The 23,531-nt window shown below is 40.6% G+C and overlaps 1 protein-coding gene across 4 annotated transcripts in view; it reads left to right on the top strand.

Annotated features, from left to right (window-relative positions):
• The window catches only part of ZMAT3 (zinc finger matrin-type 3), a 43,795-nt gene extending 34,566 nt beyond the window's left edge, over positions 1-9,229 (top strand). For 3 of the 4 annotated variants that reach the window (XM_036754550.1, XM_036754548.1, XM_036754549.1), the window contains one exon: positions 1,190-9,229. In XM_036754550.1, the coding sequence (XP_036610445.1) occupies positions 1,190-1,398 (209 nt within the window). In that variant the 3' untranslated portion in view covers positions 1,399-9,229. The remainder of the gene's footprint in view (positions 1-1,189) is intronic. The other variant, XM_036754551.1, reaches the window with a different exon arrangement.
• The last annotated feature ends 14,302 nt before the right edge of the window (positions 9,230-23,531 follow it).

The following is a 23,531-nucleotide window of genomic DNA, read 5'->3' as shown; positions in this document are numbered from 1 at the left end:
TTATAGTTCATCATCTGATATTGCTTATGGATTTGCTTAATCAGGAAGAAGAATTCCATGACCCCCAGAGCCCATCTGTTCAAAAAATCAAGTCATTCGGCATTTTCCATATTAATGTGAAGCATTTATATTTTTTGGGGGGAGTGTGGAGATAGAAGGAGCAAATCTTATAGGAATTAGAAGAAACTTTTTGTCATCTTGAGAAGAGTCCTTGCTTAGTCCTCTAGTATTTTCTCCAGCATCTTCTGTTTTCCTTTGTTTGTTTAGTGTAATAAAACATTTAAGACATTTGAGGATTGGATGAAATGTATCCTTTTAAGGAAGAGGTTGGATAATTCTGTACAAGGAGCAAATTTGGTGTCATGATGTGAGCTCCAGACTTGAAGGCCTAATTCTTCTGATTTAATAGCTGGGTGACTATAACCCCTCTAATTTTGTTTGCTGAGCTGTAGAAAAGGGATATTAATACTTGCACTACATACTGTGAAGCCATGACTCAGGGGTTATTGTCAGGAAGGCATTTTGTAAATGGTAGAGCACTCTTAACATGAGCTGTTAAAATGTAGTCTTTTTGCTTCCTGGATCACCATAGCCAAAGGCTTCATAGGTTGGCTCACGGGCAGGAGACATGGACTTTAACTAGGACTGTAGTGGAAGCTTTGCTAGCTTCATAGGACCGAAAGGAACTTGTGTTTCCCTGGCAAAGTCTTCAGTAGCCTGGGGTCATCTTCATATAACGATGAGGCTCTGAATATATATATATATATATATATATATATATATATATATATATATATATATAGCATCCACGTGCTAGATTTTTTGTTTTGGATCAACTAGGTGATATAGTGGATGACATGCTGGACCTGGAGTCCATAAGGCTCCTGAGTTCAAATCCTCCCTAAGGTACTTACTGGTTATGTGACCCTGGGCAAGATCCTAGTCTTGTGTTCTTATCTGTAAAACCTCACAGGATTGTTCTGAGGATCAAAGGAAATAATACGTATCAAACACTCCTCTTTCACACTATATAAATGCTAGCTATTATAATTCCCTGCACATTTTATCTAGTTAAGTTGAATTTACAAATGTAAGGTTTATGGCTTTGTTTATTGACCATGTACTTATGAAACCTTGCCCAGCCATCTCAGTCTTGTTTTTCTTTATCCTTTTGTGTCTGTTTCAATAGGGCCTTACTTCAATCCTCGATCTCGACAGTGGATTCCCCGTGACCTTGCCATGTGTGTCACCCCCAGCGGCCAGTTTTACTGCTCCATGTGTAACGCTGGGGCTGGTGAAGAGATGGAATTTCGGCAGCATTTAGAAAGTAAACAACACAAGAGCAAGGTGTCTGAGCAGCGGTACAGGAACGAGATGGAGAATCTGGGATACTTATAGTGGAGCCCACTGCTGATTGTCATTTCAGATAAAGCAGTTTGTCTTGCTTGCTTCTTTTGCCTTCTGTCAACCTGTCCTGCTTTGTGGCCATTTTTGACATGAGTACATGCCTCTGCTTCCATGTAGATGTCTATAAACCTAATGGTACCTTGAGGCTTTAAATTCTGATTTAAAAAGAATGAGCTTTTTGGGTCATGATGGGTTTTCAGGTTAGTGTTGTTTAGCTAATCTTCAGAAGGCATGTGGCCTTACGGTATGAGAAGTAGCTTTGGAAATTGACTAGGTGCAGGTAAGTGTAGGTTTCAGTTCTTCCATGCCTTTATGTGGGCTACCATCTTGGTGCAGTATGACTAGGATGATTGGTATAAATGGCTTCAAAGTCTTTCCTGACACTTTATTCCTGTTATAATGTGATCTCTTCATAGAACTGTAAGGGTCTGCCCACTGTGTGAATTTCATTGCACTCCAGCACATCTAATTCACCCTCCTTGTGACCAGGCTTCATTTTCAGTTTCTGATCTCTGCCTGCCTTCCACTTCTCTACCACTACCTTCTGCATCTTAGATACATATTTTTCAACTTTAATCAGCTTGTTTTTGTGTAGTTCTCAGCTGTGCTGTGGGTGTTTTTTGAGGTTCAAACAACCCTAAATAACCTCTGAGCTTTTTTAAAAAATGGTAAAGTATATGAATGATTGTTTAAGAAAATAGGCAAAATTTTGATCAGTTTTGAATCCAAGGATTGTATTATGTTGTGTAATAATATGCACTTAAGTGGGAGTTCCTAGCCATAAGATTTGGGCTATTTCATGGATGTTATAAACAATTTCATGTTCACCCTCTATATTTGCTAGGCTGGACCTACTCAATGTTCTAGGGGATACCCACTATGTTTTGTTCTGTAAATAAAGCAGGATAAAAACTGTCTTTTAATTTTCACCATTTCTGCATTTAAATGCACAGTATTTGGCCACCTTTCCTTTTATACTTTATCTTCTCTGGAATGACCACAATCATTCTAGAATATTGTGCATGTCTGATCACTGACTTAGGCATCTCCCTGCACCTCCTCTTTCCCATCTGACTGCTCCCCCTGCTTCTGCTTTTCTGTAGGTGCTTGAGTAACTACTGTAGTGCTTTCTAGTGTTGGGTGAAATTGTTTGCTTCATATCTCAGAAAGACCATACCTTCGTTGCTTTTTTCTAACCTTTTGCTCCTTTTAAAATAAAAAGGGCCAAGGTATAAGTTCCCTTAAAAAAAGATTTCTCTGTAAAGTTTAATTTAGATTGTATCATTTGTCCGATTCTCACCTTTTGTTGCTTATTCAATTAAACATGCCCCTCAGCTTTTCTTATAGTTGTTCTCATCCTTCTCCATTTTCCTTCAAGTAGAATATGAGATCAATTTCAGAGTACTGTAGTTTCTTCATTTAATACTTGAACTTGGGGACAAATTGGATGATAGCTTAGGGACCTGCTTTCTACCAAAAATGGTAGAGGGATTGAGGGATAGGTATTTCTTTCTAGAGACAGAAGGATGATCAACTATGTGACCTTTTTAGAGGTCGCTATCCTCTTTGTTTTAAGAAAACCAGCATTATAGATCTGCCTCAAAAAAATGAGAAGTTGAGAGTTATTTTGGGTCTTTCCCATTGACCAGTAAGTCCTTTCCTCGCTGCTAAAGGTCTGTCTATGTATGTAATATTCTTGTGCTGGTGATTTCTGTTAATCTGCAAGTTCTATCTCCTATTGTATGCCAGGATGTTTAGTTTTTGTTTGAGTTCTCCGAAAGGACTTGCCTGGCTTCTTGTTTCAAAACCCTATGAAGAAAAATGCTGGATGCTAATTTTATTTTACAAAAGATGGATTGCACTCTTCTTATGCATTTGCGAATGAAATAGAATTGAGTTTTTGTCTCTAACTTTCCAGCTGCTCCATGTACTGGAAATGTACTTATTCATTATTTACTTATAATTTTCTTTCTACTTGTTTGACTTTAAATAAGTAACTTCCCCTCGGGACCTGTTTTTCTCATCTATAAATCAAAGGATGAGGCTTAAGGAATGTAGGCTCCCAGTGGAGCTCAAAGATGTGGTTCACTTGTCCCTCTTCTGCCTTGTTTTTAAAATTTTTTTTTAAAAGAAGGTTGGATGAAAGGCATTAGCTCTTGCTAGCTATAATTTCTTCCCAGCTAGTTTCTTTGCACTAAAAAAGAGCCAGCAGTTTGGGCATGTAACAATTGCCTGTAACAATTCAGTCTTACTCTTTCAGACTCCAATCTTTCTGCCAAGCGCTGCTCATTGTCATTCATACGTGTTCCATTCCTTGCCCATTGGAAGAGTCCCAAAGGTAGATTCCAACTTGGAGTCTGTGCAATGAATTACACATGCATGATAATTTAAAAAGAACGACAAAAATTACTTGGTAGCATATCTTGGAATTAATACAAGTCTGCACAAGGTTTGTAAATTCTCATGCTTGCGCCCCTCCTTTCTAGGAACTACATTCTCTCAGATCATGTAGCCTCCTGGTGGTACTTTGAGCAATGGGATGAGAGAATTGCTGAGTTTTCGTTCTTTCCTTCTTTTTTTTTTAATTGAGCCCTGATTTACTATAAAATGATTTAAGGTTTCAGTCCTGTTGCTCCCCAGATTCATATTAGTATTTGTGGGGTATGTGTGTGTGTGTGGTGTGTGAACACATTCACACATATGCTCTGAGTGTGAAAGATTGTCAGTCTGAAGTCCTGGAAGTGTTTAGTTTGATGTATCCTTAAGCTGGAGTCTGTGAATTTTTAAAAAAATATTTTGATGACTGTTTTCCAATATAATTGGTTTCCTTTGCAATCCTATGTATTTTATATTATGTATTTGAAAAATCATTCTGAGAAGGGGTCCCTAGGTTTCACCAGATAGCCGAAGGCATCTACCTAAAAAAAAAGGTTAACGACCCCTGGTTTGGTCAAAGAAAGTCAGTGGATTTCAAGGGTCTTCTGAAAGAATGGAAAACCGTTTTGAACATAGAGAATTTTTGTTTACAAAGTGGCATTAGGACGTGATGTTTTAGCATCTCAACTTTTGTTCATTGCTACGGTGCCAGGGCCTACCAGTTGTCAAATGAACTGGCCCATTTAAAAGGTTAGATCATTGACATTTTTTAAATGGAAAGAAAATCACAGGTGTTATGTAATGCGGTCTCCTCTATCTAAAACAGGAAGTAGCTTAAGATTGTGTTCTTCTCTTGGATATCATGTGCTTTATCCAGCAGGCATAATGTCCATATTTCACGTGTCCATGTTGCTTTGTTCCTTTGTCCTTCCTGGCTGCAGTGAATTCTGTGAAGTGCCCAGGGAGCTTTTCTGAATCCTATCATTTACTTAGGAAAAACATTTTTGTTTGTCTTGGTTTTTCCTTATAACTTTAGCTGGTAAAGCTGTATAAGATTTTTGGAAAGAAAGTGACCACAGTGAAGAATTATAGGTGCTGCAGCTCATTCTTGTACTGGGCAAATTAAAAGGCTAGAGATTCCAGGACTCTCTATTCCATGGAACCTTCCTGCAGATCATTTAGTCAGTCAGTAAGCATTTATTAAGTGCTTACTAGCTGCCAGGCACTGTGCTAAACCCTTGGGATACAAACAAAGGTAAAACCAGTCCCTGCTCCCAAGGAGCTTACATTCTAGAAAAGGGCCTTCACATCTGCTTAAACGAGGATAGAAAGTTGCGTAAATGGATCGATGGTCCTTAAGAGGCTCCTGTTGAGTGGGCAGCCCTACTGTCAGCTTACTTCCTAGAAGGCAGATGAAAGCATCCCTCATATCTACATGTGTTCTCCTTAGAGAATTTGGGAGCCATTTGTTCCCTCAGATTTTAACTCTGGACTTCTGATATTAACGTTTGAGAGGCCATATTGGAGGTACCTTGGCAAAGACACTATAACTCAATATTACTAGTTCCATTCACATGAACTGGCTAACTAATAGTATTAGTTATACTGATTAATATAAGAAGTTTAAAGAAAACTTGTAGGTAGAAATAAAAAAATGACTAAGCCATAAGCTTGAAATTGTTATTTTAAAAAATACCCTAATATTTCCTCCTGAAGTTCCCAGATAATAAAAATATTTATTTAAAAAAATTATCGTTGAAAGGCAACATGGCGTGGTATATAGAGTTCTGGCCTTGGTGTCAAAAGAACCTGGATTCAGGTCTTACTTCTGGTTTTGTGACCTTGAACCAGAGAGTTAGGGCCTTTTTGCCCTAAACAAGTCTTAAGATTATATATTGTCAGACTGAATTAATAGAATTAGTTTCCATAGCCAAAGTCCCATACAAAGATGGAATCACAGGCAAGGGGACCCCAACCTCCCCCCCTCCCGCCAATTGTACTAGCCATTCATTTTGATGTTGAATTTCTTCACCGGTTCCCAAACATATGGCTAAATGTTTTCTCAAAAAACAGCTAATGCCCCCCAGATTGACAATTTCTCCTCATTTTGAGGGGTAAGCTCATTGAGGAGTCCCTTCTCCCACATAGGACAGGGATAAAGATCAAACCTGTGATTTCACTGGTTTAGAGAGTAGGCAGGTGAGGAAACCCCCTCTGCCAATGAAGCTGGCCCTTCTCTTAAACTCTTTAGTCTTAAGAGATTAAGTGACTTGCCTAAGGTCACAGAGAAATGTAATATCAAAGGCAGTACTTTAACCTAGACTGTCCTGGCTTCCAAGCCAGTTCTCCATCCACTGCTGTGTATGTGTGTGTGTGCCTTCACCCACATACCCATTAGCCTCCCACAATAGTAGTGCATTTGAAAACCTGCAGATATGCTTGCTTAAAGCCCAGACTACAAGTGCCTTTAGCGAGTGCTCACAAACTCCAAGAGAGAAGAAATTGGTGAAGTTCGTCCTGGGATAGTTTGCGTTCTGGTCCAGAGATCGACAACCTGGAGCTAAGTAGGTTTGTGCAATCCTTTATGCCAACATTATTATTGCATGTAATCTTAGTGTGACCAATACTAAATGGACCTTGACTCCATATTGATCAGATACCAGACCACCATAAAATTGCTCCTGAAAATTAACCCAGTTTTCCCACAGTGACAACGATGGCTCCCACCCTCACCCCTCTACTATGTACATATTTTTTTCACTTATATTTAAATGTAATTTGGGGGTGGGGGAATTAGCTTTAATGTTTGCAGTATTCTTAATTTCCACATTCTTTTCATTAACCTCTGTGTTCCAGAGGGATCATGATTATACATCTGCCAATGAGATATGTTGGAAAGGGTATCCTCTATTGTCATGAATTGAACTTGCTTGTTTTTACAGAGCTGAGGACTTTGTTTCCCTGTTCCATTTCATTTTTGGTTCTGAATTGCCTGCCCACTTTCAGGTATAAGCCCATATTGTGAATCTAATTCTACCTTTGAGACATTAACATTTGCTTAAAGGCACCATGTCACCTCAGTGAGAAAGTTAGGTTAATGGGTCCTGTTTTGGACTGTACTTTTCCAAGCTTCTGCTTTGTATCTGTGGAATATATGGAGTCAGATTCCCACTGGATCAGGAAGCTCCTTGGTTGTGATCATTTTAAGAATGCCATTTTAAGGTTTCCTCCAGCTCTTTTCAAAATTAAAAATAAGAATTTATTCCCCGTATTGTGAGATTTTAAAAAATTGGTTTCGGAAATTAACCTATGGTTCTGTCAACTCTTGATGATTCCGGGTTGATTATTTACTCTGAGCTTTGTCCAAGCTGCTTTTCTACCTCCCATTCGTGACCCTTCTTTAGGGTGCTTGGCTACATTGAGAGTTTTTTCTGCTTGAGAACAAAAGAGAGTAGACAGATGAGGTGAAACTGACCCTTTTAGTTGAACAGGTTTCAGCTGCTGGAGTAAAAAATGTCTGGGAGGTTGGAAGATTGAAGCCATTGACTTCAGTGGAGTGTTTGGATTGACCAAGGACTGTAACTGTCAAAAATCCTTTGGCAGAGGGTATGGCAGATAATTGAATGTTGATTGCACTGTACTCCAAAGTCACAAGCCTTATTAATGATATATGGAGCCTTTCTCTAGTCCTGTTCTAGACATTAATGAGTTCCATGGCATATCCTCGTATTTTGTTATTTATGCTGCTTGGTGGGCAAAGCCTGACTGATTTAGCCTGGGGCATAGTGAGTAAGGGAGAAACACTGAACCAGAATTAACTCTTCAAAATTCCTAATGTGTACTCCTTGCCTCACACAATATGATTAAGTTTCAAAGCCATTGAACACTGCCACCAGGCCCACAAAAGGATAAGAAAATGTGGTTTACTTGTTGGAATTTTATTTTTTATTGTAAATTTGTTTTTAAAACTTTTTTTTTAGTTCTGAAGGATTAATTCAGACTGGCAACATGTTATCTTAGATTCACCATGATTCACCCAGAGTCAGCAACATGTTATCGTAGATAACACCCAGAGGTTCACCCAGAGTTGGGAAACCCTGGATTCAGGTCAACCTCAGAAATATAATTGGCTGTGTGATCCTAGGCTACACCAATGAAATCACAGGTTTGGACCAAAAAAGGTACTTCAAGCCCTGTGTAGGGAAAGAAACCACTGGCCACTACATTCCCTTCTCCTTTCTCTAAGTGCTAGAAGCCATAGTGTTGACAGTTGCCTTTTAAAAAACCTTATTTTGCATTCCAAATAATCCTCTTAATCCACTCTTTCCTCTTTCTCTGTGTGTGTTAGTGACCCCCTCACTAGTGAAAATCAATGTTATCTCACTGCGTGTATATTTATTCTTTATATGATGTATTTTTATAGAAAACAAAATCACAGAGCCTCAAGTGTCATGATGGATGGTACTATCTGAGAACAAATCCCATCTGGAGCCCAGCTTATGGTTCTCGACTGTGAATCTGGATGGGAAACATTTATTCTAGGTTCTCCTATGGACAGAAATCCCATTATAAAATGGGAGGTCATTTGTTGTCTTGTTGCTTTAGAACCACATGCAAGTCTTCTCTGTTTCTCAGGGTGCCATTTTGCAGGAATTAAGTGGTAATTCTGCGTTTGCTGATGTTTACCTTTGTGAAAAGAGGGGTACCTCCCAATGCATGGTAGCAGTTGGATTTGTGTATGCTACATCTGCTTAGTAATGCCTTATCCAGACTAGGTCAGAGTATGGTAGACAGCATACCACATGCTCCTAGTTTTGCTATGACCTGAAAGCAACGTCAGTGAATGTATGCCCTAGATCCCGAAGCTTTCTTAATATTGCTTCTAGTACTAAGCTCTGACTCTAGCACAGAGTTGTTTTTGAGTTGGAGAACAGAATTCTGGTGAGATTTTAGGGGGGATTTTAAAGAACCATTGATGTGGTGGCATTATTGGGTTCCTTTGTGTTTTCTCTAGTGCTACATCAATGGTCTAAGATCTGATCTGAAGACTTCGGTCGAAACAACAGGAAGGTAGATCTTGTCCCCTAAACTTTGCCATAAATGTTGCACAGAGACGTAGGGGTGCAATGCTTATTCCCCATTTGAGAAATCTCTCTTGTGTTTGGGGACTGCACAAATGACAGGTGTTAGGATTAAAACCAACCAAATGTGAATTGTGAAATTAACATTGTTCTTTAATATATTTTCTGGGATGGGGAGGGGTTGTTTTGTTTCCTTCGATCACTGCTTAATATATATAACCTGGAACATGTTTAAGATGTAACTGCTTGTTATTGGCTCCTTTTCACTTAGTGCTCTGGCCTCATTTCTGTCCTCATTTTAGTAAAGGCTTGAAGTTATAACAGGTGTTTTGTGTCACAATTTAATAAAACTAATTTGAGCCTCACCTGTACTTTCTTTGGTCGTGATTTGGAGACTGAAGGGCAAAAGAAATGGTTAATACTGGTTAATAATACAACAGTGTCATGATGTAGTGGTGCAGTGGAGAGAGTACCAATTTGAGAGAGAACCTGGGTTCCAGGCTTGCTTACTACCTCTCTGACCATGGGGAAGTCTTTTGATCTGCTTGGGCCTTACTCTTTTCGTTTGCAAAATGAGGGAGTTGGACTAGATCTCTAAGATTCCTTCTAACTATATCTATGATCCTATGATCTTGGGATATTCTGCAAATCTACCTTCACCCAGGTTCTGGGCCTAGAGTCAGAAAGACCCAAGTTCAAATCTGGCCTCAGACACTAATCGTTTGACCCTGGACAAGTCACTCAACTGCTGTCTGCTTCAGTTTCTTTGACTGTAAAATTGAGATAATAGCATCTATCTCCCAGGATGGTTCTGAGGATCAAACGAGATAATGTTTGTAAGTCACTTAACACAGTGCTGGGGCACATAGTAGGCCCTTAATAAATGCTCATTGTGGGGTCCAAAATTGTCCATCCTACAATAAAAGAAACTGAGGCAGAACTCTGAGCCAGTGGCACTTTATTAAAGGGTCCATGGGCCCCTCTAATGAAGTGGACCTCAGATCTTCCTCTTGATCTGAGGTGCCCCCTTCCTTCGAGGCCTTAGTTTTATAGTACTTGATACTGAAACAATACAGATGAAGCAAACTGAAAATGCAGCATCTCATTGGTTGATAGACCTTGCCGTTGACCCTCCAGGAGTATCTACATCAAATACAGAATCCCATTGGTTGATGAATGGGCTAATGAACAGATCTTGACCTATCTTGATTTTTCAGGAGGTCCTGCCAAGTTGATGAGCAGACAGCTGGGCTGGGCAGATAAACAGATGTCAAAACATCTACATGGGCTGATGGGCTGGTAGAAAGATAGGCTGCAGGCCACAGGCCAGCAAACAGGGCCACCTCTAGGTCAAATGCTCATGGTTATCCCCCTATGTTGGGCAATAGAGAGATGATGAGGGAAGGAGGGGCAACAAAAAGAGTTGGGGGACTTTCCGTGTAATTGAGTCACCTCTACCATGCTGGGTTTCGTCACTGTAACAAGGAAGAACAAGGGTGGAGGTCCTCTAGTTAGCTTCATTATGATTCAGCAAGTGAACTTACAATCAACAGTTGATAGCTTTGGGGCCAATTATATGAACTTATAATCACTTCGCCTGTCGAATCATATCAGACTGATCAGTAGTGATTGGAATAAAACAGGGGTCCAATTAATTATCTGTCACATCACTCCCTTTCTTCTTTGCACCTCTCATTCTTGGTGGGACTCCAGTAATATGTCTAAGACTTTATTGTTCCTGTGGAACTCATCTACTTATCCAGGAATCTTCCTAATATTATGGCTAGTCCAAGACTGGCCCTTCTAAAACTCTAAGATTTTTATCTCACCATGGTGCCTCCACGTGATTCTTGCCTACCTTTCATTCCCATTTTCTGATGTTTCCATTTCAGTCCAGTTGGCCTGTTAGCTAGTCCCTGTATATATCACATCTCCCACCTCCATGCATTTACATAAGTTCTCTTTCCTGAAATGTACTCCTTCACCTTCTAGTAGAATCCTTAGCTTCTTTCAACATATAGGTCAGATACTGCTTCCTGTACTAGACCTTTTCTGGTCCTTCCTGTTATTAGTACTTTTGAAATTTTTTTTTATTTATGGTGTATTTACTTATCAGTATCCCTCCACTATATAGGTGGAATGTAAGCTTCTTGAGGGCAGGGACTGTTTTTTTTTTTTAAATCATCTTTTGTTTTCACATCACCTTTGTTTCCCAATGCTGTCTACCCCCTCTTCTTTTAGAGAGACATTCCTTATAATAAAGAATTAAAAAGGGGAAATGATAATCCAGCAAAGTGAGCAGCATATCAAAATATGGGCAAAGACCGTTTCACTGTTGTCCTTGTATTCATAAGCCTTGGCACCCTATAACTTGAATCAAGAGGCACAAAGCATCATCTATATTTATATCCCCAGACTTTGGAATACAACAGGCACTTAATAAGTGCTTTTTCATTTATTCATCTGATTGAGCAGCTGCCATTCTGGCATTTATCCTGGTGTGCCCTGACATTTTGACATTTAACCAACCTTCCAAAATCTCTCGGTCACCATTTTAATGTGCACGGTCTGTTGTTCTTAAAGCTTTAAGACTTTGAAAATAGAACATCTCAAATACTTGGTTTCATGTTGTTTTGGCCTCAGAATTTAACCCGTGACATACCTTAATATTACCAGTTACAGGCATACCTTGAAGATATGGTGGGTATGGTTCCAGATTACCTCAATACAGCAAATATTGCACTAAAGTGAGTTACGTTAATTTTTCTGTTTCCCAGTGTGTGTACAAATTATGTTTACACTGCACTGTAGTAAGTGTTCAAAGTATAAAAAAGTATATACCTTAATTAAAAATAATTTATTGTTTAAAAAAAGCCAACCATCACCTGAGCCTTCAGCAAGTTGTAATCTTTTTGCTGGTGGAGGGTCTCACCTTGGTGTTGATGGCTGCTGACTGATCAGGGAGGTGGTTGTTGAAGCTTGGAGTGGTTGTGACAATTTCTTAAAATAAGTTTGCCTTTTTCTTTTGATTGACTTTTCCTTTCACTTGAACACTTAGAGGCCATTGTAGGGTTATTAAATGGCCTAATTTCAATATCGTTGTATGTCTCAGGGAATAGAAATGGGGGAGGAGCTGGTTGGTGAAGCAGGCAGGAAGCACACATTTATCGATTGTTTGCTATCTTATGCGGGTGTAGCTCATGGTGCCCCAAAAGAATTGCAATACCAACGTCAAAGATCACTGATCACAGATCACCGTAACAGACATAATAATGAAAACATTTGTAATATTGCAAGAATTGCCTGGATGTGACACAGTGACATAACATGAGCACATGTTGTTGGAAAAATGGTGCTGATAGACTTGTACGATACAGGATTATTACAAACCTTCAATTTGTAAAAAGTGCAATATCTATGAAGTTCAATAAAGTGAAGTGCAATAAAATGAGGTATACCTGCATTTGGTACTAATTTAGTTTCTTTCTTTTGAAACTCCTAGACTTGAGCACTGGGACATTGGCAGTCATCTGATCCAAGGATATCAGTCACATGGCCTGCAACATTACTGAGTGTGGCCATAATAAAATGTAATTCCTATCTTATTTTAATGTGTTAATGTATTAATAAAAAAGGGAATATATAAATGTGTGGTTTTCTAAATCAAGATAGAGCCTTCAGGGATATTTCTGTATGGCTTAGTAGCTTCAATTTCTATTTGAATTTGATACCGCTGACTTAGTCCAACATGTTCATTCTACAAATGGGAAAAGTGATTCTCAAAGTGATTAAGTGGCTTATTTGAAGTAGTAAGTGGCAGAATCCAAATTCAAAACCAGGTCATATATGGGGCTGAGAGCTGGAAGGGACATTAGAGGTCATCTAATGCCCTTATGTCTACAAGTTGAAAGACAGATGAAGCATTTATTAAGTGCTTCCTATGTGCTAAGTACTATGCTAAGTGCTGGGGTTATAAACGTAAGCAAGACAGTCCCTGCTCTCAAGGAGGTTACATTCTTATAGGGGAAGACAGCACAGAAAGGAGAGCTGGAATGGAGGCGTCCTATACTGTGGGAGGAGATAGAGTGGTGGAAGCAACATAAGGCAAAAGCTTAGCCATTAGAGCTGAAGGAGCCTGGGGCAGAATCCAGGCTCCCTGGAGGTGGTGGAAGTGATGGTTTAACTAGTGGCAACTTGGCTAGTGCGGGCTGGGAAATGAGGGAAGGGACCAGAGAGAAGGGATGATTTGCTCAAGGAAATACAGATGAGTAAGTAGTGGAGCCAGAGTTTGATCCCAGGTCTTTGGCTTCTAAGAAGAGCTCTTAATTTCCATCTCTTCTGAGCCTCACAATGCTGTATGGTAGGTACCCTTTTTATTCCAGTTTTATAGATAAGGATATGGTGGAAGAGGAGGGTTAAGTGACCAAGGTCAAACTGCTAGTGTCTGGGGTAAGATTTGAACCTAACTTTTTGCCTAAGGTGGCACAGTAGATAGAGCACAGGGCCTGGAGTCAGGAAGACCTGAGAACAAATACCTCTTCAGCAAGACCTGAGTTCAAATGTGACCTCAGATACTTACTAGTTGTGTGACCCTGGGAAGGTCACGTACCCCTGTTTGCCTCAGTTTCCATATCTGTAAAATGAGTTAGAGAAGGAAATGGCAAAGCACCTCAGTATCTTTTCCAAGAAAACCCCAAACAGGTGGGGGTGGGGGGCTATCCGTGAAGAGTCGAACACGGCTGAAACAACTGAACAGCTATTTACTGATTAGGTCCCCAGCTTGACTTACAACTCCAAATTACCTTTCAGATTCCGATGCTCATTCTATCATATACATCACACTGCTCCCATTCGTAAACACTTATGAGTGCGAAGGAAAAAAGACCCCAAATGCATGTCTTTATGTGGTCTGTGTATATCTCTTTAAAGGCATAATGCTGCAGCAATTAATCTTTGAGGCATTTTCCATATCAAATACTTTCTGGGAGAGTTGACTTCTTTTTGTCATCGACTGCCAGCCTGGGGTTGTTTGCACACCCCAGTGTCCTGCATGGAGTATGCTCTCGCATACTCATTGCAAAGAAGCAGATTATAGGCTACAAAGGTAGCGTTGCATCTTCATTTGGATGCAAGGCACGTGCCCTGACTGTGTGGGAAACATTCTCGTGTTGTTTCCTTTGAAGCCAGTCTGTCTGCCCAGAAAATATTTTTGAATGGAGTGCGTTGGCCAGGCTGAATTTGTTTGGGTGCCATTATGTCTGATTTCAATCATCTAGAGATTTTCAGCTGAAAAGAAAGCCCCGTTAATGGGCAACACATTCCTTCCTAAGGCACTGAATCTTTGGTGTTGTCCTTTCAGTATTTCTATGGCTTATTTTGGCTTCATAATAATAACCCTTCATCAAAATAGATTTTACTGGTGGCTTTTGTTTTTATGCCATAGTCTTATGCTCATGGACTTAAGTCTGGAAGGGACCTTCATGGCCATTTGGAGGTCATCTAGTCCACTCTCCTCATTTTACAGCTGTTGGAACTAGAGCATAGAACGGTTGATTTTTCCAAGGTCATATAGGGAGTAATAGAACTGGGGTACAAACCTGGGTGTTTGAACTCCGTATCCAGCACTCCCTCTACTGTGCCATCCTGCCTCGAGCAATTGCTGATTATAACCACACTGTACCCTCGCTTCTTACCTGTGGTGCCCCATCCCTAACACCCAACACACAGACACAACCAAACCCTTCCTTGTAACAAAGAAGGGCAGTTTTAAACAAAACTAATCAACAGTTACTCTTTCTAACAGCATATACCTCATTGTGCATCTGCTTTGTTGTTGTTCAGTCATTTCGGTCAGGGCCTGACTCTTAGTGACCCCATTTGGAGCTTCCTTGGCAATGCTACAGGAGTGGTTTAACAAAGTCATCGTGTTGACCGTATTCTGCTTACTTCGTATGATCACAGATTTGGAACTGGGCAGGATCTCATAGACCATCTAGTCTGCCCCGTTCATTTTACAGATGAGGAAACTAAAGCCCAGAGAGATTAAATGATGTAGTAAATGTCAGATGAGATTCCTCTGAGAATACATTGAATCCATGGGTTACATATGCCTCTCCCAGAATCTCCATTTAAGAAGGGTGCCCAGGCCAGCTATCCCTTCATTTCCCACCTAGCAGGCCTCCTTTGGACTTTTTCACCTTACCTTTAGCAGACCTGTCATCCTTCAAGATCAAATCAGCCCTCGTACTCACACATTATCACACCTGGGACCTCTGTCCTTAGGGCCCTTCTGATCGGAGGGTGGAATGAAGAGTTCCTCCCACATGCTTCTTCTGCATCCCACCCATTTTCCTAAATTTCTTTGAATTCCTCGTGTTCGTCATTCTGTACAGCGCAATAATACTCATGACATTCATATACTACCATTTTCCCATCACAAATGTTGGTTTCCAGTTTTCTTGTGCTCTGTCCTTTAAAATTAGCCCTGCATACAAAGCTAGAAGTTGATGTTTATGGCCTTTTGGTAAGGACAGATGAGAATGATACTGTTTTTCCTTCTTTGAGTTTCACGTTGAAGATCTTGTTTTCAGAGCTAAAATTTACTGCACCAATTTTCATGCAAGAACAGATTCTCTTGGCAGCAGGGTGGGTGGTGAGGATTCATAGAACTGTTGAAAGTTGGCGCGCTATTTACCCCAACAATGAACGCTGCAATGTGTTACTTAGTGGAGACTGGGAGCATCTATAAAATCACTTAAAAAAGAAATTCAAGTTTCCTGGCTATGTATTTTGGAGAGAGGAAAGATGTTGGTAGTGGAGAGGGGATTTGGAATCAGGAAGACCTGGTTTCAACTCCTACCTCTGACACCAGCTGTTTGACCCAAGGAAAGTTCCTTAACCTCTCTGACTTAGTTCCCTCAGTTGTAAAATGGGGAAAATAACGGCATGTATCTCACAGGGTTTGTTGTGAGGATCATATGAAATTATACACGTACACAAATATACACACACACCCAGTGCTTTGCAAACCTTAAAGTGCTAAATAAATGTTAATATCATCATTGTCATTCTCAGCATCATCATCATCAACTTAGAGTCAAGAAGATCCAAGTTTGAAATTTGTCTCAGACACTTAATTAGCTGTCTGATCGTGAGCAAGACATTTAAAATTTCTGGACCTCAATATCTCATCTCTAAAATGGGAATAATCACACACCTACTTAACAGAGTTCTTGTTGAGGACCCAGTGAAATAATACACAATGTCCCCAAAGTCTTAGTTCAGTTTAAAGCTTTAATAGGTTAAAATTGCACTAAGAGTTCTGGGTCACCCTGTATATGTAAAGTGCTTTTTACACCATAAATTCCCATGTAAACAATACTTCATTATTACTAATTGTTATTAATAATAATTATGAACTCCATTTAAGGAACACTCTAAGTCAGCTATGTCTTCATTTCCTACCTGGAAGTACTTGGCTAGACTTCCCCTGGCAGGTACCTCCCCCTGCCCACTTTCAGCTTCCTCTTGCATGTTATTTTCCCCCAGTAGGTTGTAAGTTCCTTGAGGGTAGTAACTGTTTTTTTTTTTTTCTGCTTCTGTTTGTATTCTTAGCATTTATAGCGTCTGACACTTAGTAGGAGCTTCATCAATGCTCGTTGATGAATCACTTGATGTAAACTCATCTTCTCTGGATTCACTGCAAGTACCTTGGGGCAACTCTAGGAGCAGAGTGGACATGGTCAGGGACGATGTGTCCTTCCACTATTATTATTTTATGTGTTTTTAAAATTATTGGTATCCTTTGGTTTTATTTCTCCTCTATAATAAAAATAAAAGCTTCAGCAGAACAAACGTCTATCTATCCATCCATCCGTCTATCTATCCATCTATCTATCTATCATGACATACATAGAGCTTCATACCCATAGTCCACTTGTTATAATATTTCAGGAGTCCAGGCAAAGCCATGAATTGATGCAAGTAGAATAATTCAGCTACATCTAAAGGTGAGGTTAGAGATGAGGAAGAACTAGGCTTTATCACACACATACAAGCCATCGCTCAGGGCTGGCATTAGGGGTGAGGGAAGGATAGAGTTAGAGCTGGAGAAGTCTCAGAGTCCAGCTCTGTATTCTTCCTGGCAGCAGCCCACTTCAGGCAAGGACAAGAAATTTTTGTATGAGATTCAATTTGGAACTTTTCTGATGCCAGAGGATTTTCTCTCTCTGTCTCTGTCTGCCTCTGTCTTTGTCTGTGTCTGTCTCTATCTCTCTGTATCTGTGTTGGTCTCTGTGTCTGTGTTGGTCTCTCTGTCTGTTTTTCCTTCTGTCTGTCTGTTTTTCCTTCTCTTTGTTTCTCTGTCTCTTTTTCTTTGTTTTTGTTGGCCTCTGACTCAGTGTCTTTGTCTGCCTCTGTCTCTGCCTTTCGGTTTCTCTGTCTTCCTCTACCTCTCTGTCTCATATTTACCAGGTTATGCACTTTGACCAAAGATCTCTGGTGCCACCCTGTGGCCTCTCTGGACCTAACAGCACAAGCCATGTTTTGTTTTTCTACATCTGGCCCTTCCATAGTACTTTTGGCATTTCATTGTGAAACTTGGATATCTTTACGTATCTTCATCCATGTAGAAGGGGTCTTCTGGGTTCAAATCCCACTTCTGATATTTACCAGCTGTGTGATCTTTGGCAAGTTGTAGCCTCCTTTTGCCTTAATTCCCTGACCAGGTGTGTCTGTTTTAAAGACAATGACCACAGCCACCCTCCAGTCCTAACGACATTCTTGCCCCTCCCCTCAGTCAGCCAGGAGGCTGTGGCATGCTAGTGGAATGAGCACTGGACTAGGCCAGGAGACCTGGTTTTGTTTATACATGGCATTGTTAATGGTAGTCACACAACTGTTTGCCTTTGGGTAAGACACTTGATTCATTTCAAGTCAGTGAGCATTTATTTAGTACCTGTTAAGTGCCTGGTGTCATGCTAGGTATGGGGGATACAAAGGGAAAAACTGAACCAGTCCCTGACCCTCAAGGGGCTTGTATCCTATAGTCAAGGGATGGGCAACCTGTAGCCTCAGGGCCACATGTGGCCCTCTAGGTCCTCAAGTGCAGCTCTTGGACTGAATCCAAACTTCACAGAACAAATCTCCTTAATAACAAGGTTTGGACTGTAAAACTTGGACTTGGTCCAAAGGCTGCACCCAAGGACCTAGAAGGCCACATGTGGCCTTGAGGTCGCAGGTTCCCCACCCCTGTGCAATCTCTCTGAAGTAGTTTCTTCTTTTGTAAAATGAGGATAATGCTATTTTATGCATTCTCAACCTCACAGAATCATGAAAAATAAGCTTCATAAAAGCATGTGATTGTTCAGTCGTGTCTGATTCTCTGTGACCTCATTTGGGGTTTTCTTGGCAAAGACACTGGACTGGTTTGCCATTTCCTTCTCCAGCTCATTTTACAGATAAGGAAACTGAGGCAAACAGGGTTAAGTGACTTGCCCACAGTCGTACAGCTTGTAAGTGTCTGAGGTCACATTTGAACTCGGGTCTTCCTGACTCCAGGCCCAGCATTCTACCCACTGTGCCACCTAGCTGCCCTCATAATAGCCTAGAAGTGGTATTTGATTATGTCTACAGAGTCATTTTGAAGGCAATTTACTATTTAGAGAAGCTGCTGAACTGAAACTTCTGGAATGAAGCCACCTCTTTGCTAAAAGAATGGGTAGAAAAATTTATAGAAATGTAAGCAACAAAGCAGCTCTAGGAGAGTCAGCCCATTTGCCTCCTAATGACCTTGACAATCTATAATTGTAGAGGGCTTTTAGATTTCCAAAGCATTTTGCAAGGGTTCTTTTACTTTATCATCACAACAGCCTTGTGCGGTCAACTCCAGCTGTTATGATTTCCCTTTCCTAGATGAGACGACTGAGGTTCAGAGAGGAAAAATAAATTGCTCTGGGTTACACAGCTAGTGTGTGTGTGTGTGTGTGTGTGTGTGTGTGTGTGTGTGAAATTTAAGCTCAGTTCTTTTGACTCCAGGTATAGCATGCTCAATCCACTTATTGTTATTGTTGGGTAGCCAGGTGGTGCCAGGATAGAGTGATGGGCCTGGAGTCAGGAAGACTCATCTTCCTGAGTTCAAATCTGGCCTTAGACACTTATGAGCTTTATGACTATGGGCAAGTCACTTAACCCTGTTTGCCTCAGTTTCCTCATCTGTAAAATGAGTTGGAGAAAGTAATGGCAAACCACTCCAGTATCTTTGCCAAGAAAACTGCAAATGGCGTCACAAAGGGTCAGACATGACTGAACTGAAGGATGCATGATTCTGAGATCCTCTAATTAAAAGGGGAGATTCTAATTTTTGTTCTCTCTCCAATTTTCAGAAGTGTCTTCCCTATGTTGTATATTCTTCAGACCACATTTCCTTCTCTTTCTCTTCTTCCTGCTACATAATCTTCTCCTTGATCATTAGTATCGTCTCTAACAGATGGTGGGCCAATGACTTTCTGTGTGTGACCTTGGGCAATTCACAACCTCCCTGGCTTAAATTCACTTTCCTTATTGTAAAATGAAGAGCTATGTTTAGGTGAACTGTAAGGTCTCTCTTTAATCCTTGGTTCTTGAAGAGTGAAAACCCAAGTTGTAGGTTTATACCTTTTTTTAAGAGGGGGTATACTGTGAAACATTGCTTCCTTTTCTCTCTGATCTTTCTCTGGGCTTGAGATGATTCAGAGTGGGTTAGACAGAGCAGATTCTGAGACCCTTCTACATGCAGTGAAAGCCTGGAATCATAGTAATCCTTTTTATAGGAGAAGAGGGGCACTATGTTTTGTGGCCTCTCTCACTGAGACTTGGAGAGAGGAGAATTCATCTGAAGCATTGTGACAGCAGTCAAGATGCTGGAGCAGCCAGGGTCAGTTCTCAGTACATGGGAAGAAAATGCTACATCATGATCATCTACTACCCAAGGCTGTAACGGACTGTGAGTCACTCTAAGTCTTTTTATACCAGACCAGGGAATCAGAGATAAAATGAATGGTGTTCCTGTTCCCCCCTTATTTATGAGCCTCTCATGGGCACATGCAGAGACATTCCCTGTTTGTACAGAAGCTCTGGGAAGGAGAGAGGAATTAAAAGGAGAAATATGATGTTTATCAGATGGAGAACAGTCTGCCTATTTTCTTTTTATCCTAATTCTGTGTATACTAATGCTATATTTACTCATGTGCTGTGAGTGAATTGCCACTAAAGAATGTGGACCAGAGCCAAATAACTGTAATGATTTCCAAATTTTATTATTTGATTTCACCTTCTAGATTCAGAAACCAGAAGCTCTGACAAAGAATAAAAATTCTGGCTTTGTGCTAAAAATGAACGTCAGCAGAATGGGGAAGTTAAAAGTCCCTCAGGCTTGGTCAGGCTGGGGGACTTGCTCAGGCTTTGAGCACCCTCTAGGGACTAGAGAGGGGTATTGCGTATTCCTTAGAAGAGGGCAGCCCTTTCCCCAGACCAGCTGGGAAAGCCCAGTAGGGTGCCATCTGGGCCCCACTCAGGTATTGCATACTGAATTGCCACCAACCCCATTGAATGGCTTTCTACTTAAGTGACAACATAAATGACAAAAAACTACGCACCTGAATTCCATGCAATGCCATAGGAGGTTGACAATTAGTTAAAATTGGAGACTGGTTGTGGGTTTTAATTAACATTCCTATCCCTGTTCTTCATTAACTTGGGAAAGAAGAAACAGTTGCCCATTCTATACCCAATCTGCCTTTGATTTCACTTTGGCTGGTGAATTTTAATGTCTGGCCATGATACCTCTGTACTTAGGAAGCTATGGTAGCTCTTTCTTGCCTCTAGGAAAAAGGCAAATTTTTCTGTGTGACTTCAAAGGTCCTTCACAATCTGTCTCCCACCTAGCTTTCCATTTTTCTTTTTTTCTTTTTTTTTTTTTTTTGCACATTACTCTTTCTTCCAGTCAAACCGACCTTCTTGCTATTCTGCCTGCTCAACATTGCATTTCTTTTCTCCTTGTATTTGCACAGTCTGTGGCCCAATGCATCATTTCTCCTTTCTGCATAGTACAGCCTTACTTTTGCATTTCATGTGTCATATCCTTATGCAAATTCCTTTCCAAATTCCTCTTGCCATCAGTGCCCTTCTCCCAGGAATAACCTTGTATGTATTTTGTATTTACTTTTATGTATTTGTGTCCATATCGGGTGGACGCTCTGTGGAGAACTTATGGAAGGACATATAGAGAGTTGCACAAGATAGTCAGGTGTGGGTGTGTCATGATTTGCAAACTTCCAAAGGAAACTTTTCAGTTGATGAAATCACAGAAACACTGGAGTGCCTGTCCTTTCCCCAGCATACTGTAAGCACCATGAGGGCAGGGACTGTTTGTTTTTGTATCTTTGTTTCACTAATGCCTGGTAGAGAGCAGATGTTTAATAAATGCTTTTTAAATGAATGAGTGAAAATTCTTTAAGAGTCAGTTTTGCCCTATGAGCTTACTGAAGTTCTGGTTAGTCAAGCAGTGAATTCTAATTAACCAGCTCTTTCCCACAGCTATCAAGTGAACCTGAACTTCCTCCTCCAATTTCCCCCACCCCCAGCCATCAGAAGGGAGAGATGCTGTGATTTGTAAAATGAAAGTTTTCTATTGTTGGTATGTCTGGACACCATTGTTAATTTCCAGTTCCCCAAGTCTGCTGTCTGGCAAATGCTTGGTAAGGAAGGATTTAGAAAATTTTTTTTTTAACAGAGGAAGAAACCAGAGATTTTGCCAAGGTTTTGCAGAAAATCAGTGGGGAGCAGAAATGAAATCTTACAGCTTCTGATTCTTTTGGGTCAACTCAGTAGAACTGCTTACCCACTCACCCCCAACCAGTGAAGAGGTTGATTAGTGATGTTCTGTAGGAACCAACATTAACTAGATGTGGTTGACTTCATCTGGCATTGTCAAACTTCAGTAAAAATTGATGACTGCTGATCACGTATAGACTTAGAAAACCACAAATTAACATTATCTGTGCTTTAACTTGTGCTTGGATTAACTTAACTTCACTTGGATTCAAGTGAAGCAGAGCCATGCAATGTCACCAGTCTTACTCTCTCCTGGAGTCATTAAAGTACAATGGCAAGACAAAAGTCTAGAAGACTGGTGATAGCCAGGTGTGGAGTGGATGACCTTAGCATCTTGGATGTCTAATCAGGCTCTAAGTGCTAGATAGTACTTGCTTCAGCTGCCTTCAAGGCTGTTGGAGTAAATTGTTCTCGTCTGTCCATTCTGCTGGGGGAAATCTTCACATGCTTGGGGTAGTCATCCCCCTAACTCACTGATAGGTTTCAGATTGTTGATTGGTTACCCTCAACCTGGTTTAGCCCATCTGCTGAGATGGCTTTACAACAGCTTTTTAGAGCCACAGGTAAGAGTTGGATGAGTATTGGTGGACATCAGAGGTGGATGAGAGGCCCTGAAAAGCACTAATCAAGTAGTCACACCAGTGCTAGTCTTCTCTGAAACCTCACACACCCCTCAAAGAGTTTACATTCTAATAAAAGACAACACATAAAAGCAAGAGAGTGGGGGTTAGGTGGGTGGAGGTTCAAGCCCAGGCACTATAAAGAAACTCCCAGAGATTAGTGAGAAGTACAGCCTTGAGAAGAATGAAGACATGGCTAGCCAGAATGTCCTTCTTAACATGTAGGTTCTGGGAGGAACTCTGGGGGCAGGGGCAGAGAGTATTTGGAACCAGTTTAAAAGTGATTCAAAGGTAGAATTTAAGATGTTTAGCCATGAAATACATATCACTGAATCTTAGAGCTGGAAGAGACCTCAGTGATGATCTAGTCTAACCCATACCTGAAGAATGAGCTCTTCTCTAACACACCTGAGAAAGGGGCACTCAACTTTTGCTTAAAAACATAAACGAATGGGAACCACCACCTCCTGAGGTGGCCCCATTCACTTTTGGACAGCTCTAATTTCAAGGAAGTTTTTCGTTACATAAAGTTGAATTTTGCCCCTTTTGCAATCTCTACCCATTGCTTTTAGTCCTGCCCTTTAACTGATCCCTATTGCACAAAGTGGAGGCCCTTTCACCATCGTGGCTTCTCTCCTTTTGGCACGCTCCAGCTTATCGATGTCCTAATAACAGATCCAGGGCTGAATATGGTACTGCAGATATGGTCTGACATGATAGACTGCAGTGGGACTCTCATGTCTGAATTCATGGAAGCTATGTCTCTTTTAATGCAGCCCAAGATCATGTTAAGCTTTTTTTTTTTTTGTGGGGGCTCGTGTAACCATATCACCCTATTGACACATAAAGTCCACTAAAACCTCCAGATATTTTTTCAGATGAATTGCTAATTAAACTTCCTCACATTGCATTTAGGTTTAATTTAAAGAAGTCAATTTTTAAAAAATGTGGTGTAAAACTGTGTGCTTGTCTTCTTTAGTTTTGATTTTAGCAGATTCAGCTAAGTGTTTCAGACAGATCTTTTTTGAGTTTCCTCTCTCTCTGTCCTCTAGTGTGTTGGCTTTCTGTTATCTCCAACTGTGTTCAGGATGGTATGGGGCCATTTTCCAAGTTGCTGATAAAAATGTTAAATAATAACACAGGGCCAAATACAGGTCATTATGGCATTTCTACTGGA

This window comes from Trichosurus vulpecula, chromosome 4, assembly GCF_011100635.1.
Source record: "Trichosurus vulpecula isolate mTriVul1 chromosome 4, mTriVul1.pri, whole genome shotgun sequence".
Taxonomy (NCBI): domain Eukaryota; kingdom Metazoa; phylum Chordata; class Mammalia; order Diprotodontia; family Phalangeridae; genus Trichosurus; species Trichosurus vulpecula.
Note: the sequence above shows the minus strand (reverse complement) of the source record. Positions and strands in the feature narration are given on the sequence as shown.